The following is a 17,668-nucleotide window of genomic DNA, read 5'->3' as shown; positions in this document are numbered from 1 at the left end:
CACAGCATCTTCTTCCTGTGGGTTAAATTTCGCGTCAGTAGCATGTCATCTTCGAGGTGTAGCAATTTTAATGGCCAGTAGTGTATAATAAGAAAAAACCGGAGTTTTGGTTGATACTATATATACATACAACGTTTGGTACCGATCCGTGTGTCTGACATTTGAAGGTTTGGGTGCGAGTGGTTCATTTTCCGACTATAAGCTCCACACATAAAAATACCAAGTTCAGTGTCCTCTGCGGCAGGTACAATTTAAAATGTAAAGATTTGGGACACCCCGTAGGTACAGAGGTCTACTAAAGCAGTGTTGTCGTTACGTGGACCGCCGAGTTGCAGCAGCGGGCACTGCGGTGCAGGGCTGCCCTCCCTCACCCAGGTAGTCCTCGCCCTCGACGACGTCGACCGCCAGCTTGGGGAAGCACTTGATGAGGGTGCGCGCGAGGCGCGTGTGCAGCCGCGTGTCGCAGATGATGAGCACGTGCAGCAGCGTCTCGCCCAGGCTGCCGCGGTACTGCATCTGCCAGCACGCCTCGTGGTCCTCCCAGCGCGCCAGCGGGTCGTGCGCCGACAGCGACGCCTCGATCGGCAGCACCACCTGTGGGAGGGAACAGGCCAGGCGCTACAGCGTAGCACTGCACAGTCACAACATCACCACTCTCGCATCCTGGCCAGAAACTGAAGTCTGCATCAGCACAGAGGGCGCTATTGAGTCCCATTCGCGGTGCGTCGTTTTCTTTTTTTTCCCTTAGAATGTATTTACGCTATATTTAGAGTAAAAGAGGATTTTAGTACATTGAATCTTCTAACATTGAATCTTCATGATATTCGAGGCCTTAGCTACAGTCACAACAGCAAGAACTTCGGACAACTGAAAGACAGAGAAACGAAATAATTCTACGATCGATTGGTTCCGTAAAGGGAAAATGTACGACACTGAGCACACTGGAGCGAAGAGGACTGTCTTGTTGTCTATGAATAGTGAAGTTATACGTTCCGACAGTTTCATGACAACATTGATGTAACTATCAGTTCTCTGGAACAACGGCCGGCCGGTGTGGCTACGCGGTTAAAAGCGCTTCAGTCTGGAACCGCGCGACCGCTACGGTCGTAGGTTCGAATCCTGCCTCGGGCATGGATGTGTGTGATGTCCTTAGGTTAGTTAGGTTTAAGTAGTTCTACGTCTAGGGGACTGATGACCTAAGATGTTAAGTCCCATAGTGCTCAGAGCCATTTGAACCATTTGCATCTGGAACAATGACTTACCTGAGTCGTTCTTCTTGTTGTTGTTGTCAACTTAGTCCAAAGACTGGTCTGATGCAGCTCTCCGTGCTAGTATATCCTCTGCAATCCTCTTCATCCCCGAATAACTGTGGCTCTGAGCGCTATGGGACTTAACATCTGTGGTCATCAGTCCCCTAGAACTTAGAACTACTTAAACCTAACTAACCTAAGGACATCACACACATCCATGCCCGAGGCAGGATTCGAACTTGTGACCGTAACGGCCGCTCGGTTCCAGATTGTAGCGCCTAGAACCACACGGCCAATCCGGCCGGCCATTCCTATTCCTTTCCGCTTCAGTTCCTTATATATACAGGGTGGTTCATTGATCGTAACCGGGCCAAATATCTCACGAAATAACTACAAAGGCGAAACTTGTCTAGCTTGAAGGGGGAAACCAGATGGCGCTATGTTTGGCGCGCTAGATGGGGCTGCCAAAGGTCGAACGGATGTCAACTGTTTTTTTCATAATTAGGAACCTACATTTTTTATTACATATTCGTGTAGTACGTAAAAAAATATGAATGTGGTATCACGTAACATTCCGATAGTGCGGACAGTATTTGCTTCGTGATACATTACCCGTGTTAAAATGGACCGTTTACCAATTGCGGAAAAGGTCGATATCGTGTTGATGTATGACTATTCTGATCAAAATGCCCAACGGGCGTGTGCTATGTATGCTGCTCGGCATCCTGGACGACATCATCCAAGTGTCCGGACTGTTCCCCAGATAGTTACGTTATTTAAGGAAACAGGAAGTGTTCAGCCACATGTGAAACGTCAACCACGACCTACAACAAATGATGATCCCAATTAGGTTTTTAGCTGCTGTCGTGGCTAATCTCCACATCAGTAGCAGACAAATTGCGCGAGAATCGGGAATCTCAAAAATGTCGGTTTCGAGAACGCTACATCAACATCGATTGCACCCGTACCACATTTCTATGCACCAGGAATTGCATGGCGACGACTAAGAGCGTCGTGGACAGTTCTGCCACTGGGCACAAGACAAATTACGGATCGGTAACAGATTTTTTGCACGCGTTCTATTTAGCGACGAAGCGTCATTCACCAACAGCGGTAACGTAAACCGGCATAATATGCACTATTGGGCAACGGAAAATCCACGATGGCTGCGACAAGTGGAACATCAGCGACCTTGGCGGGTTAACGTATGGTGCGGCATTATGGGAGGAAGGATAACTGGCCCCCATTTTATCGATGGCAATCTAAATCGTGCATTATATGCTGATTTCCTACGTAATGTTCTACCGATGTTACTACAAGATGTTTCACCGCATGACAGAATGGCGATGTACTTCCAACATGATGGATGTCCGGCACATAGCACGCGTGCGGTTGAAGCGTCATTGAATAAAATATTTCATAACAGGTGGATTGGCCGTCGAAGCACGTTCCCCGGATCTGACGTCCCCGGATTTCTTTTTGTGGGGAAAGTTGAAGGATATTTGCTATCGTGATCCACCGACAGCGCCTGACAACATGCGTCAGCACATTGTCAATGCATATGCGAACATTACGGAAGGCGAACTACTCGCTGTTGAGAGGAATGTCGTTACACGTATTGCCAAATGCATTGTGGTTGACGGACATCATTTTGAGCATTTATTGCATTAATGTGGTATTTGCAAGTAATCACGCTGTAACAACACGCGTTCTCAGAAATGATAAGTTCACAAAGGTACATGTATTACATTGGAACAACCGAAATAAACTGTTCAAACGTACCAACATTCTGTATTTTAATTTAAAAAACCTACCAGTTACCAACTATTCGTCTAAAATTGTGAGAGCATAAGGGAACAATTGACAAGAATGGGGGAAAGAAATACCATAGAAGAAGAAAGGGTAGCTTTGAGGGATGAAGTAGTGAAGGCAGCAGGGGATCAAGTAGGTAAAAAGACGAGGGCTAGTAGAAATCCTTTGGTAACAGAAGAAATATTGAATTTAATTGATGAAAGGAGAAAATATAAAAATTCAGTAAATGAAGCAGGAAAAAAGGAATACAAACGTCTCAAAAATGAGATCGACAGGAAGTCCAGAATGTCTAAGCATGGTTGGCTAGAGGACAAATGTAAGGATGTAGAGGCTTATCTCACTAGGGGTAAGATAGATACTGCCTACAGGAAAATTAAAGAGACCTTTGGAGAAAAGAGAACCACTTGTATGAATATCAAGAGCTCAGATGGAAACCCAGGTCTAAGCAAAGCAGGGAAAGCAGAAAGGTGGAAGGAGTATATAGAAGGTCTATACAAGGGCGATGTACTTGAGGACAATATTATGGAAATGGAAGAGGATGTAGATGAAGATGAAAAGGGGGATATGATGCTGCGTGAAGAGTTTGACAGAGCACTGAAAGACCTGAGTCGAAACAAAGCTCCAGGAGTAGACAACATTCCATTAGAACTACTGACGGCCTTGGGAGAGCCAGTCCTGACAAAACTCTACCATCTGGTGAGGAAGATGTATGAGACAGGTGAAGTACCCTCAGACTTCAAGAATAATATAATAATTCCAATCCCAAATAAAGCAGGTGTTGACAGATGTGAAAATTGCCGAACTATCAGTTTAATAAGTCACGGCTGCAAAATACTAACGCGAATTCTTTACAGACGAATGGAAAAACTAGTAAAAGCCGACCTCGGGGAAGATCAGTTTTGATTCCGAAGAAATATCGGAACACGTGAGGCAATACTGACCCTGCGACTTACCTTAGAAGCTAGATTAAGGAAAGGCAAACCTAAGTTCCTAGCATTTGTAGACTTAGATAAAGCTTTTGACAATGCTGACTGGAATACTCTCTTTCAAATTCTGAAGGTGGCAGGGGTAAAATACAGGGAGCGAAAAGCTATTTACAATTTGTACAGAAAGCAGATGGCAGTTATAAGAGTCGAGGGACATGAAAGGGAAGCAGTGGTCGGGAAGGGCGTGAGACAGGGTTGTAGCCTCTCCCCGATGTTATTCAATCTCTATATTGAGCAAGCAGTGAAGGAAACAAAAGAAAAATTCGGAGTAGGTATTAAAATCCATGGAGAAGAAACAAAATCTTTGAGGTTCACCGATGACATTGTAATTATGTCAGAGACAGCAAAGGACTTGGAAGAGCAGTTGAACGGAATGGATAGTGTCTTGAAAGGAGGATATAAGATGAACACCAACAAAAGCAAAACAACGATAATGGAATGTAGTCGAATTAAGTCGGGTGATGCTGAGGGAATTAGATTAGGAAATGAGAGACTTAAAGTAGTAAAGGAGTTTTGCTACTTGGGAAGCAAAATAACTGATGATGGTGGAAGTAGAGAGGATATAAAATGTAGACTGGCAATGGCAAGGAAAGCATTTCTGGAGAAGAGAAATTTGTTAACATCGAGTATAGATTTAAATGTCAGGAAGTCGTTTCTGAAAGTATTTGTATGGAGTGTAGCCATGTATAGAAGTGAAACATGGACGATAAATAGTTTGGACAAGAAGAGAATAGAAGCTTTCGAAATGTGGTGCTACAGAAGAATGCTGAAGATTAGATGGGTAGATCACATAACTAATGGGGAAGTACTGAATAGGATTGGGGAAAAGAGAAATTGGTGATACAACTTGACTAGAAGAAGGGATCGGTTGGTAGGACATGTTCTGAGGCATCAAGGGATCACCAGTTTAGTATTGGAAGGCAGCGTGGAGGGTAAAAATCGTAGAGGGAGACCAAGAGATGAAAACACTAAGCAGATTCAGAAGGATGTAGGTTGCAGTTGGTACTGGGAGATGAAGAAGCTTGCACAGGATAGAGTGGCATGGAGAGCTGCATCAAACCAGTCTCAGGACTGAAGACCACAACAACAACAACAACAACATGTTTGTGACTATTACAGCGCCATCTATCACAAAGCGAAAAAAGTGGTCCAACTAAAACATTCATACACTCCTGGAAATTGAAATAAGAACACCGTGAATTCATTGTCCCAGGAAGGGGAAACTTTATTGACACATTCCTGGGGTCAGATACATCACATGATCACGCTGACAGAACCACAGGCACATAGACACAGGCAACAGAGCATGCACAATGTCGGCACTAGTACAGTGTATATCCACCTTTCGCAGCAATGCAGGCTGCTATTCTCCCATGGAGACGATCGTAGAGATGCTGGATGTAGTCCTGTGGAACGGCTTGCCATGCCATTTCCACCTGGCGCCTCAGTTGGACCAGCGTTCGTGCTGGACGTGCAGACCGCGTGAGACGACGCTTCATCCAGTCCCAAACATGCTCAATGGGGGACAGATCCGGAGATCTTGCTGGCCAGGGTAGTTGACTTACACCTTCTAGAGCATGTTGGGTGGCACGGGATACATGCGGACGTGCATTGTCCTGTTGGAACAGCAAGTTCCCTTTGCGGTCTAGGAATGGTAGAACGATGGGTTCGATGACGGTTTGGATGTACCGTGCACTATTCAGTGTCCCCTCGACGATCACCAATGGTGTACGGCCAGTGTAGGAGATCGCTCCCCACACCATGATGCCGGGTGTTGGCCCTGTGTGCCTCGGTCGTATGCAGTCCTGATTGTGGCGCTCACCTGCACGGCGCCAAACACGCATACGACCATCATTGGCACCAAGTCAGAAGCGACTCTCATCGCTGAAGACGACACGTCTCCATTCGTCCCTCCATTCACGCCTGTCGCGACACCACTGGAGGCGGGCTGCACGATGTTGGGGCGTGAACGGAAGACGGCCTAACGGTGTGCGGGACCGTAGCCCAGCTTCATGGAGACGGTTGCGAATGGTCCTCGCCGATACCCCAGGAGCAACAGTGTCCCTAATTTGCTGGGAAGTGGCGGTGCGGTCCCCTACGGCACTGCGTAGGATCCTACGGTCTTGGCGTGCATCCGTTCGTCGCTGCGGTCCGGTCCCAGGTCGACGGGCACGTGCACCTTCCGTCGACCACTGGCGACAACATCTATGTACTGTGGAGACCTCACGCCCCACGTGTTGAGCAATTCGGCGGTACGTCCACCCGGCCTCCCGCATGCCCACTATACGCCCTCGCTCAAAGTCCGTCAACTGCACATACGGTTCACGTCCACGCTGTCGCGGCATGCTACCAGTGTTAAAGACTGCGATGGAGCTCCGTATGCCACGGCAAACTGGCTGACACTGACGGCGGCGGTGCACAAATGCTGCGCAGCTAGCGCCATTCGACGGCCAACACCGCGGTTCCTGGTGTGTCCGCTGTGCCGTGCGTGTGATCATTGCTTGTACAGCCCTCTCGCAGTGTCCGGAGCAAGTATGGTGGGCCTGACACACCGGTGTCAATGTGTTCTTTTTTCCATTTCCAGGAGTGTATTTATTTACGTACTACACGAATATGCAATAAAAATAGGGTTTCCTATTTTAAAAAAACGCAGTTGATATCCGTTTCACCTATGGCAGCGCCATCTAGGGCGCCAACCATAGCGCCATCTGGTTTCCCCCTTTAAGCTAGACAAGTTTCGTTCTTTGTTGGTTTTTTCGTCTGACGCTTATTTCGTGGGAGCGTTGGCCCGGTCACGATCAATGGGCCACCCTGTATTCACCCCTTGGTCTCCCTTTACAATTTGTACCTCCTACTCTTCCCTCCAGTACTAAAGTGGTGATTCCTTGATCTCTCAGAACCTGTCCTGTCAAACAATCTCTTCTTAGTCAAGTTAGTAAGTCTTGTCTCTCCAGTTCTATTCAGTATCTCCTCATTAGTGACGTGATATACCCATCTAATCTTCAGCGTTCTTCTTCAGCATAAGATTTCGAAAGCTTCTATTGTTTACTTATCTAAGCTGTTTAGCATCCGTGTTTCACCCCATACTTCGCTACACTCCAGCCAAATAGCTTCAGTAAAGACTACCTAACAGTCGAGTCTTTATTCTATAGTAACAATTTTTTCTTCTCCAGAAACGCTTTTTTTGCCATTGCCAGTCTACATTTTATAGCTTCTGTACCGCGGACTTCAATCAATTATTTTGCTGCCTAAACAGCAAAACGTGTCTACAAATTTGTTTCGTTTCCTAATCTAATTCTCTCGGCGTTCCCTGATTTAATTCGACTACATTCCATTGTCCTTGTCTTGCTTTTAATGATGTTCATCTTATATCTTCCTTTCAAGACATCGTCCGTTCCGCCCAACTGTTCTTCCCAGTCCATTGCTGTCTCTGACAGAACTGAAATGCCATGGGCAAAAACTTTTCTTTGCTTTCCTTTACTGCTTGTTCAGTGTACAGGGTGAATAACATCTGGGATAGGCTACAGCCCTGTCTCCCTTCCTTTTCAAGCATTGCTTCATTTTCATGTCCCTCCACTCTTACAACTACCATCTAGTCCTGCAAAACTTGAACATAGCATTTCGCTCCCTGTATTTTATTTCTACTACCTTCAGAATTTCAAAGAGAATATTCCAGTCAACATTGTCGAAAGTTTTCTTTAAGCCTACAAATGATATAAACGTAGGATGGCCTATCTTCTAAGATAAGCCGTAGGCTCAATATCGCCTCACATATTCCTAAGTTTCTCCGCAATCCAAACTGATCTTCTACAAGGTCGGCTTCTAACGTTTTCGCCATTGTTCTGTGAAGAATTTGTGTTAGTACTTTACAACCATGACATATTAAGCTGATAGTTCGGTAATTTTCACACCTGGCAGATCGAGATACAGAGCTTCAAAAGTTTTAAATAATTTTTTTTATTCATTTCAAACTCTCGTACATGGACTAAATTTGAATAAAATACAAATGAAATACATGGTTTCAGAATATGTGACGTGATAGTGTAAAATGTAAGATTTACTGTCAGCTTTAGATGTCAGTTAAGTCCTTGTTTCAGACAACGTCTCAATTACAATTGAAATCTAACATGAATAAATTCTTACAGTTAGCAACTTGATATTTAGAACACGACTGCCTCAGCAGACTCCTGAACAGGAAGTAGACTGACGACTACATTGACAACTGCTGCGTTAGCAAAAAAGTTGTAGCCAAACCAAGAAAAGTGGCGCAGCAGTAAGGCACTGTACATGTATTCAGAAGGAAGGGGAGGAGAAGGAAGAGGAGATTAGTACTGAACGTCGCATCGAGAACAAGGTCATTAGAGACGGAGCACAAGCTCGGATTAGGGAAGGACGGAGAAGGAAAGCGGCCGTGCCCTTTCGAAATAACCATCCTGGAATGTGCCTTAAGCGATTTAGGGAAATCACGGAAAACCTAAATCAGGATGACAGGACGCGGGTTTGAACCCTCGTCCTCCCGAATGCGGGTCCAGTGTGCTAACCACTGCGCTACTCCTCTAGGTCACGTGTTCAGGAGGATGGCGATTCAAATCCTCGTCTGACCAGCCAGAGGTTGTCCATGATTTCTCTAAAGTACTAAAAGCGTTTTCTTGAAGAGGGCCAAGTGTATAGCGCTCAAAGGAGACGAGTCGAGAAGTAAAGTGAGTTATTTACGAAAAAAGCATTTCTTCTCACTTTTTTTGCCAGATTTATGAAACACTCGTATGTTTCTGCCTTGTGGCTAAATTGTTGGGGAGAGGAAATCATGAGAGTACTCGCCCCTTCACCCTAGGCAGAGAGTAACAACTCTGCCAGTGTCCTGGGCTGGCGACGGACAAGTGGCCCAGCTTGACCGCTGCGAACAGGTGGGCGTCTCTTGCCTCTGTAGAGAACTCTGTCCGTTACGCTTCCAGTTCTCTTGGGGAGGAACTTCTGAGACCAGTCGTTGATCTCGACATGAGGGAGCTGATAGCCCGGCACTGCGGCTAGCGATTGCCACGCCAAGACATGTTCCTCCAGTTCTGCCGAAGTAACTTGTCGGTAGCGTTTCAAGTTTTTTGAACAAATGGATGCAATAACAGACTGGCGCTATAGTGGCCGCTTATCAGCTATCTATCTTCTTACATAGGAATTTTCGGTTGGTTATTTTCAAAATTCTCTGTGCAGAGGGATTCGAAGGTCTCATTGGGCAATCACTGCTTACGTGTCTTGATCACAGCTTACGTGTCTTGATTAGCAGCTGAAAATCTGTGTCCAGTTCTTTTTTCATGGGGACGCTGGGAAGAGTACAGAAGCGATGTTTTTCGACGCTCTGCCACCTGATCTCGATGAGCACAGACTCTCCATTCAGCCTCTGCCATCAGTTTTCGATGGACACAGACTCTGCCTTCAGACTTTGGCAGCAGATTCCGACCGGCACTCTTTGATTTAGATTATGGTGGCGACTCTCCGTCTGGTATTGTTGCTTAGCTCCAGTGATCACTGTAGATCGAAGGAGAATAGTATTTACGTTCGAGTAGGTTTTATTGATCCTTAAGGGATTTTATATACAAGCAGTATTTATTCAGTACCACATTAATTATTTCATTACTTTCTCACTAGTCTAACAAGCATGTGACCATTTGCACCAATCTTCCACTACTGATAATATAGCCAAACTCAGTAACCGTGCCTGACTCATTGCAGAACGCAAATACGAGGGGTGTTAAATAAATAACGCTACACGTTTTCTTGAAAGAAGGTTGGTTTTATTCAGGATTCCAATATACCAAATAATGCCCCACTCTATTGGCTGCAAAACCTTACTTTTCCATATAATCTTCGTTCAATGACAGGACTTCACTCCACTTTACTGGAAAAGTCTGTATGCCCGCATGACACGATTGCTCGACGTCGGAGTCAAAGTCTTGCTGCGTCGGTAACCTCCCCACCACCCACGTATCGTTTCCCGCTTAGTGCATCGTTCATCGGGCCAAACACATGGAAGTCGCTCCAATGTTGCAGGAGCCACAGCTGTGTACCGCCGGCCGGCAAGCGGGAGATCGCACATGTTTGGACTATTTTATTGCGATGATGATAGACGCCTTGCAAAACGACTTACAGCGCGTTTTATATACTCTGTGGTCCATCTGAAGTTTCGGATGAGATTATCTCGAAAACTATACATCGGGTAAACATAGTGGGTAAGACAAGTTCGTAAGCTCAAAGGGGGACATAAAATGATACTACACGTGACCCCCAGCCCCCGCCCCCTTGGGCGGGGCCGGGGGCAACTTTCAAATATTAAATGGAAACACCCATTTTTTTTATCACAGATCCGGTTTCTCCATAACAAAGTAATCAAATTTTGTCTGAAACATTTTTAAACCATTGACAGATGGCGCTGAAATAGAGAAAAAAGTAAAACTGGGGAAGAACTCTGATTTATTTAGAATTATCCGAGAAAGACTTATCAAATCGATAAAAAATTGGCACCAATTCTTTCGTTACGCCAAATTAATCTATTTTTGTGCAAAATGTACTGTATCCTACTTTTAGCGTTACCGAGGAATAACGACATGGACGTAGTAGCATGATGTTTCCATGGGGTGCTTCATTAGTGTGAGTCCCCTTGCCTCTCACAATTTGGGGTGCTTAAATAATGAAATCAGCCACGAGGAAATTGTTCAAAATTATCCCCATTTGCTTCAATGCATAAAGTCAATCGTCTGCGAAAGTTGTCCACAGTTTCGAGCAGCACATCCCGTGGTATGGCTGCACACGCTCTTCGAATGCGTTGCTTCATATCGTTTATGGTTGTGGGCTGTCTTTCATAAACAATATTTTTTAAATAACCCCACAAGAAAAAAAATCAAGAGATGTTAGGTCTGGTGAACGTGGAGGCCACTGAATTGGTCCGCCGCGTCCTATTCACCGACCAGGGTACCGTAAATTTAAAACGTTCCGCACATTTTTAGCGTAATGGAGAGCTGCTCCGTCCTGTTGGAACGACATTCGTTGCCTAGTTTCTAAATCAACATCTTCCATTAGCTCCAACAAATCATCGCGGAGAAGTTGTAAATAAGATTCCCCAGTAACATTTCGGTCAAAAAAATACGATCCTATCAAGTAACTGTTTAAAATCCCACACCAGATCATTAACGACCATTCGAGTAGATTGTCAACGAGTCTGTGCCAGTGTGGATTGACAGGGGACCAATAATGATAATCATGGCGATTTAATTCGCCATTGTTTTTGAATGTGGCTTCATCGGTGACCATAACGTATCTAAAAAAATCATTGCCACCTCTTATCATTTACAACGCCCATTGGCAGAAATGCAATCGTATTTGCATATCTTTCGGCGTTAATGTGTGTCAGTGTGATATGATACACACGATATTTATGTGCCTTCAAAATCCTCAAAACAGTTGATTTCGGAATTCCAGTTTGTCTCTGAATCGCACGACTACTAATTTCGGGATCCAGTTGAACACAGGCGAGAACGGTAAGGGTACGAGTGTCATTTTCATTGTATTCGCGATGACGAGGTGGACGGTGCATGTATCCATTTCGAGCTCGTTGACTGGAATTTCGAATAATGTTTTCGCTTGGATGTCGCCTGTTTGGGAAACGATCCGCATACAATTGCGCAGCTGCAGCGTAATTGTTATGGTATTCACCTAAAATTAACATCATATCAACAATCTCTGTAGGAGGATAGTGAGCCATGTTTCGCTAGAGAATAATTTACTTTCGTTAGTTGATGATTACGGTTCACAATCTGAAAGTCAAGTGACGTCTGATCGCTTTGCACCCACCTTTATACTGAACCGTAGTTCGCAGTTTGGTCATGGTAGCGCCACAGTCGGGTGAGTAATGCAGTTATGAACAGTTCCCTAACGATATTTTAATACCATTCCGCCTCCCTCCATCAAAAACTGTGGCGGTTAGGATACATTTTGTAAAAAAATACCTTAATTTGGCGTAACGAAAGAATTGGTGCACATTTTGTATCGATTTGATGCGTCCTTCTCGGATCATTCTAAATAAATCGGAGTTCTTCACCAATTTTAATTTTTCTCGGTTTCAGCGCCATCTGTTAATGGTTTAAAAATGTTTCAGGCCAAACTTGATTACTTTGTTTATGGAAAATCCGAATCTTCAATAAAAAATGGGGGTTTCCATTTAAGATTTAAAAGTTTCCCCCCGGCCCACCCAAGGGGGTGGGGGCTGGGGGTCACGTGTAGTATCATTTGATGTCCCCCTTTAAGCTTAAGAACTTGTCTTACCCACTATGTTTACCCGATGTATAGTTTTCGAGATAATCTCACCCGAAACTTCAGATGGACCACCCTGTATTTAAGGAACTGAAGCGGAAAGGAAGAGGAATGTCACGAGGAGATGTCACAGAAAAAAATTAAAATGCTTACTTTTTAAGATCTTCATCACAGGAACTAAATATGAACAAAGAAAGCATTGCTCTGTATGCGTCATAACTTACTTCGTTCCTTAAAAACAAAGTATCTTCTACCTAACAGATGTTGACAACCACTGGGTAAATGAAGCGTAATTCTAAGTCTAGTTACGGGCTCTGTACCTCGTCCTCACATTGCTCGTCGAAATGTATCTTTACTGCCGTTGTTAATACACTGGACTAGAATTCCGGTGCATTATGGTTCAAATCCCGGTACAACCATCCAGCTTAAGATTTTTCGCAATTTTCTTGAGTCGCTTAACGCAAATTCCGGGATAGTTCCTTTCATAACGGGATGGCCGATTTCTTCCCACATGCTTCCCTAACCCGAGGTTGTGCTACGTCTCTAATGACCGTCATTGAAGGGACGCTAATCCCTAGCCTACCTTCCATCCTTCCTTTTTGTTTCTTTACCGTTGTTATTCCTTTGTTAGATACATCTCTACTAGATGCCCTGTCTTTCACAGATTTTGAATTTTTATCGAATGATCCTTTCTGATAATTCTGTACCTAGGATGTCGGTTGTAGCCGCGACGTTCATACTCTCAGACTTCGACGCCTTAGATTCTACGTTGATTCATTCTGTTACTTTACACTGAACAATAAAACTGTAGGATTACATTATGTTTTTAGAACCTATTGCTACACCCTGTTCATTATATTTCTTACTCGTAAGAATTACACTTTTCAGATCCTCAACAACATCAATGAAACTCTCTGTAAGTCCATAAATGGGTCTAATGTCCATAGCGTTACCTTGGAAGTGCTGACGCAACAAGTTTTTCAATCCCAACACCTTAGCATGCTATGGCGAAAAACTCTGGAGACGTTTTCAACTCTTTCTGAATAAAACGGACCTATATGGTTCTAGAGACCTTTTCAAGTCTCATACAGCTATGATGTATATATGCAGACTGAAGCGACGACTGAAGACTTGTGTCAAGGCCAGGATTCGACCTGTCTCTCCTGCTCACTAGGCAGATACGCTAACCATTACGCCGCCTTAACACAGTGGATTCGTACAGTGCCTGTAAGAGCTACGTTTGGACTTGATATTCCCTTGCATAAAACTGTATATACACTCATGATGGATGCTCCGTTACTAGACCGGCCACAACATTTACTCATATCTAGCCATTTTCGCTCCATAGATTTAATTAACTTGTCTTCAAGTCTCAGTACATACCGATCTTTGAAGTGATAGGTAAAGCTATGTGCAAAGCGAAAGTTGGTTCGAGCACTAGCCATGCTCCTATTGGAAGTAGTGTACCGCTGCCTGGCTCCATTCGATAAACTGACTTACCGTGCCTACAATTTAACGTGGACCACGGTGCAACTCGATACTTTTTTCACATGAACGTACATTGCCAAAATTGAAAGAAGTGGTTGATTGGCACTTCAATTCGGATCCACTGAATAAACAAAAGATAGGATTCGCACATGTTTACCTCTGAAGGTTTCCCAGAAGCATTTATTATTTCACCATAGCGAAATACTTGATTTGAGTGATAACTTTACTAATTTCTCCATTTTTCCTTTTCATTTTCAGTTTTCCTTTCTTTACTTCGTACATCACGAGTGCCTTTTCCTCGTATGTCCCTGAAACATGTCCCAGTCTACTTACGCCCTACTGTTATCGCTGGATAGTATCCTTAATTGTGTTGTGATTATTTTCTGCGTATCTTCTGAGAGTAAACAACCAATAGCGACGTGACGCAGTTCTCAACAATACATTCGTCCACACAACGGCCCGTACCGTTGCTGAGCATTAGTCTGCGACGAGACGTTTGGCGAGCGACACGAATGCGTCGGTTCCTAGTCAGCAGTGAAGGAAACCGTGCAATACGGTAATAGCACAGAGCGGTGACAGCAGCAGAAGGTAAGCCGCCAACAAACTTCAGAGTTCTGCCTATCCCTGACAACTGAAACACCGACATCAAATCGATTCACCTTTCTGCAAAAGCACCACATAAATTACCACAGCACAAATATGTAATGGATATGGTGGATTTGAATGTGTCAGTTTCATTCAGGGTAGTTTGATTTTACAAGTTAGTCATACGAACTTTTTCTTACGGTTTGTCTGAATCAGTTTATGTTGGAGAAAATCATCCATTCTACTACGAAGTTACCGTGCCAAGTGCACTCATACATAAAGCAGGGCAGTCAACCGCTCACTTCCGCATCTCCGTTAGTAGAAAAATTTTCTAATCGCCCTCTGGTCCCGCAGTGAGGATAATTTATAAAGTAGGGAAATAATGTCACAAAATTCTTAACGCAGAGTTACAGCAAATTAAAGCATATAATAATAATAAAATTATAAACAGCCGACCAGTTGCAATGGATACAGAATTCTTTACCTAGGTTTTAACAAATTTAAATTTGTCTTCTTCAGAAGGTGGCAATTTTACATTAGTATGGACTAATGTACCATCGCCGTTTTTACAAATGTCGGCATAGATCCATTTGTCAAAATTAAAATATTGACAAATGGATCTATGCCGACATTTGTAAGAACGGCGATGGTACATTGGTCCATACTAATGTAAAATTGCCACCTTCTGAAGAAGACAAATTTAAATTTGTTGAAACCTAGGTAAAGAATTCTTTATCCATTGCAACTGGTCGGCTGTTTATAATTTTATCACGTGGAACCGTTTCTGTTGTGCAGCTATGTTTAAAATACATATAATAATAATTACTTACCAAGTGTTTTATGTCAAAACTTTACGAAAACCCAGTGAAAATGTTTTTAAAACCCTTACCGCAGATTGCCCACTACGCAAGCTGGAACGGCTACTAGTGGGCAGTACGTACCAGATTGACAGCCACTGGCATGGATCATGTGACCAGTCGAGTGTATCACCACGGCGTCTTGAAAACAAGCTTTCTCCACGCACGAATCATAAGAAATAATATTTTTTGTAAGAATTTCTAAGGCATTGTAGACGGATTTCATGCATGAAGCTGCATTTTTTCACAAAACTATTTGCCTTTTAAATCATAGGCATCTTAAAAAGTATGGCTATTAAAGGAATGAAATGCGGTTTGAAAGTTTTGCGACTGCAGAAAATAATCACAGCTATGGTCCTTGTATTATGCAGTTCGTATCCTCAATACCAGTACAGTTCGCCCATACTTTTTAGGCTTTTCGTCTCTCTTGTACTGGATAGGTAGAGGTCGCATAGCAACTTTGGCGATCAGACGATACTGGTCGCAAAAGGCTTCAGGCCATGCGCGTCATTGCTTAATGCCGGGTTTCATTACGGTAGTAAATAATTTAAAGCACTTGTACATGACCTCTTACAGTGTTGCGTGACCCTTGGTCTTTCACATCGAATAACGCCGTCGATAACGAGCTCGTTAAGGACCCAACACGCCAACGATGTATCGCTGGCATTCGGCAACAATACCACCTGCCATTGGTCACTCTCATCAATCCATCACACACGAGCGATTTGCCAAGCCATTTGAACCACCCCTTCGAACGCCAGTATGTCGGCTAGTTCTTTCATGTTTAGCAGCAGCGGCACTTGATTTGCGTATGTCGACTCCTGGCAGAGATACATTCTTAGGCTAACCCAGAGGAATTATCTACATTACGACGAAAAAGAAGTAATAAGAGGTTCCATTTGTGATCGTGGGATGGTTCTAATCGCAGTATCGATAGTGTGCCAAGAACATTCATATCGCTACTTGTCACACCTGCAGATACCGGTATTATCAATACACGTCCACAGATGCAAATTATCGCGAAGGATGCTAATCTGCATCCGGCTGTCCAGGTTTGCTACATCGCACGTGTATTAATGTTGGTAGGGAATTCCGCGGAAACGTTGTCCACACTGTAACATTGTCGCTTCCACCATTTTTTTTGCAATAACGTGAGCAGAGTTTTGTTTTACCGTTTGACTTACATACCACCAAGAGTGCAGTACATTTGTCCTATAACGCAGAAAACGAGACTACCTGTACCCTCTCAGCAAAAATGCGGTTAGTGTGTACAGAGTACAGGGCAAGTCGCTGCTGTAAGGGCAGAAATTATGCCTGTGAAGACATGTAGCAACTGCTGGTAAGCTGTACCAGATTATTTCAGTTACAGTTGTGATTTCATATACAGAACTCTACCGACAAACTCTCAGAAGTAGTAGTGTGAACGAAAACAAGAAAAAAATTACCAGTAAAAATGCTCTAAAGTGAATCCCTTTAGAGCTATGAGCATTTGTTCATCTTCGTTATTGTGAATTTCCAATTAGATTAGATTAGATTAGTTTCTCGTTCCATAGATCCGTGCTGAGGAAATCCTCGTGGATGTTGAAAGCTGAAATAACAATACTAACAGTATGAAAATATACGATACATCATTTGTTTCTATTAAAAAATTCGTCAATTGAGTAGAAGGAGTTGGCCACTAGTAAGTCTTTCAGGCTCCTTTTAAACTGATCTTTATTTGTAACTAAATTTTTTATGTTTGCTGGCAAGTTATTGGAGATGAGTGTTCCTGAGTAGTGAACCCCTTTTTGCACTAAAGTAAGTGCTTTTAAGTCCTTGTGCAGATCATTTTTGTTCCCGGTATTGTATGTATGAACTGAGCTGTTTGTTGGAAAAAGAGATATATTATTTAGGACACATTTCATTAAGGAGTAAATATACTGAGAGGCAGTAGTTAGTATACCCAGTTCTTTGAAGAGGTGCCTACAGGACGTCCCTGAATTTGCTCCACAAATAATACGTATTACACGCTTTTGGACTCTGAAAACTTTTGTTTGACTTGAAGAGTTACCCCAAAATATTATACCATATGACATTATGAAATGAAAGTAGGCAAAGTATGCAAGCTTTTTCATTTTTACGTCGCCCATGTCAGCTAACACTCGAATTGCAAATACAGATTTGTTACGGTGTTTCTGCAGTTCTGTGGTGGGCTCCTCCCAACTGACTTTATTATCAAGTTGTAATCCTAGGAATTTAAAACTGTCAACCTCTTCTATCTGTTCTTCTTCATACTTTATGCATATGCTGGGTGGAAACCTCTTACAGGTTCTGAATTGCATATAGTGAGTCTTTTCGAAGTTTAATGTCAGTGAGTCGGCTTTAAACCATTTATTAATATCCATGAAAATAT

The 17,668-nt window shown here is 43.5% G+C and overlaps 1 protein-coding gene across 1 annotated transcript in view; it reads right to left on the bottom strand.

The window, feature by feature from the left end:
- The window catches only part of LOC124736535, a 264,204-nt gene that overhangs the window by 234,344 nt on the left and 12,192 nt on the right, over nucleotides 1–17,668 (bottom strand). Inside the window, exon 3 of the mRNA XM_047248575.1 lies at nucleotides 372–594. Within this exon, the coding sequence (XP_047104531.1) occupies nucleotides 372–594 (223 nt within the window). The remainder of the gene's footprint in view (nucleotides 1–371; nucleotides 595–17,668) is intronic.

The sequence above is a fragment of the Schistocerca piceifrons genome, chromosome 1 (genome assembly GCF_021461385.2).
Source record: "Schistocerca piceifrons isolate TAMUIC-IGC-003096 chromosome 1, iqSchPice1.1, whole genome shotgun sequence".
In the NCBI taxonomy this organism is placed as follows: domain Eukaryota; kingdom Metazoa; phylum Arthropoda; class Insecta; order Orthoptera; family Acrididae; genus Schistocerca; species Schistocerca piceifrons.
The sequence above is the reverse complement of the archived record's forward strand: the minus strand, read 5'-3'. Positions and strand labels throughout refer to the sequence as shown.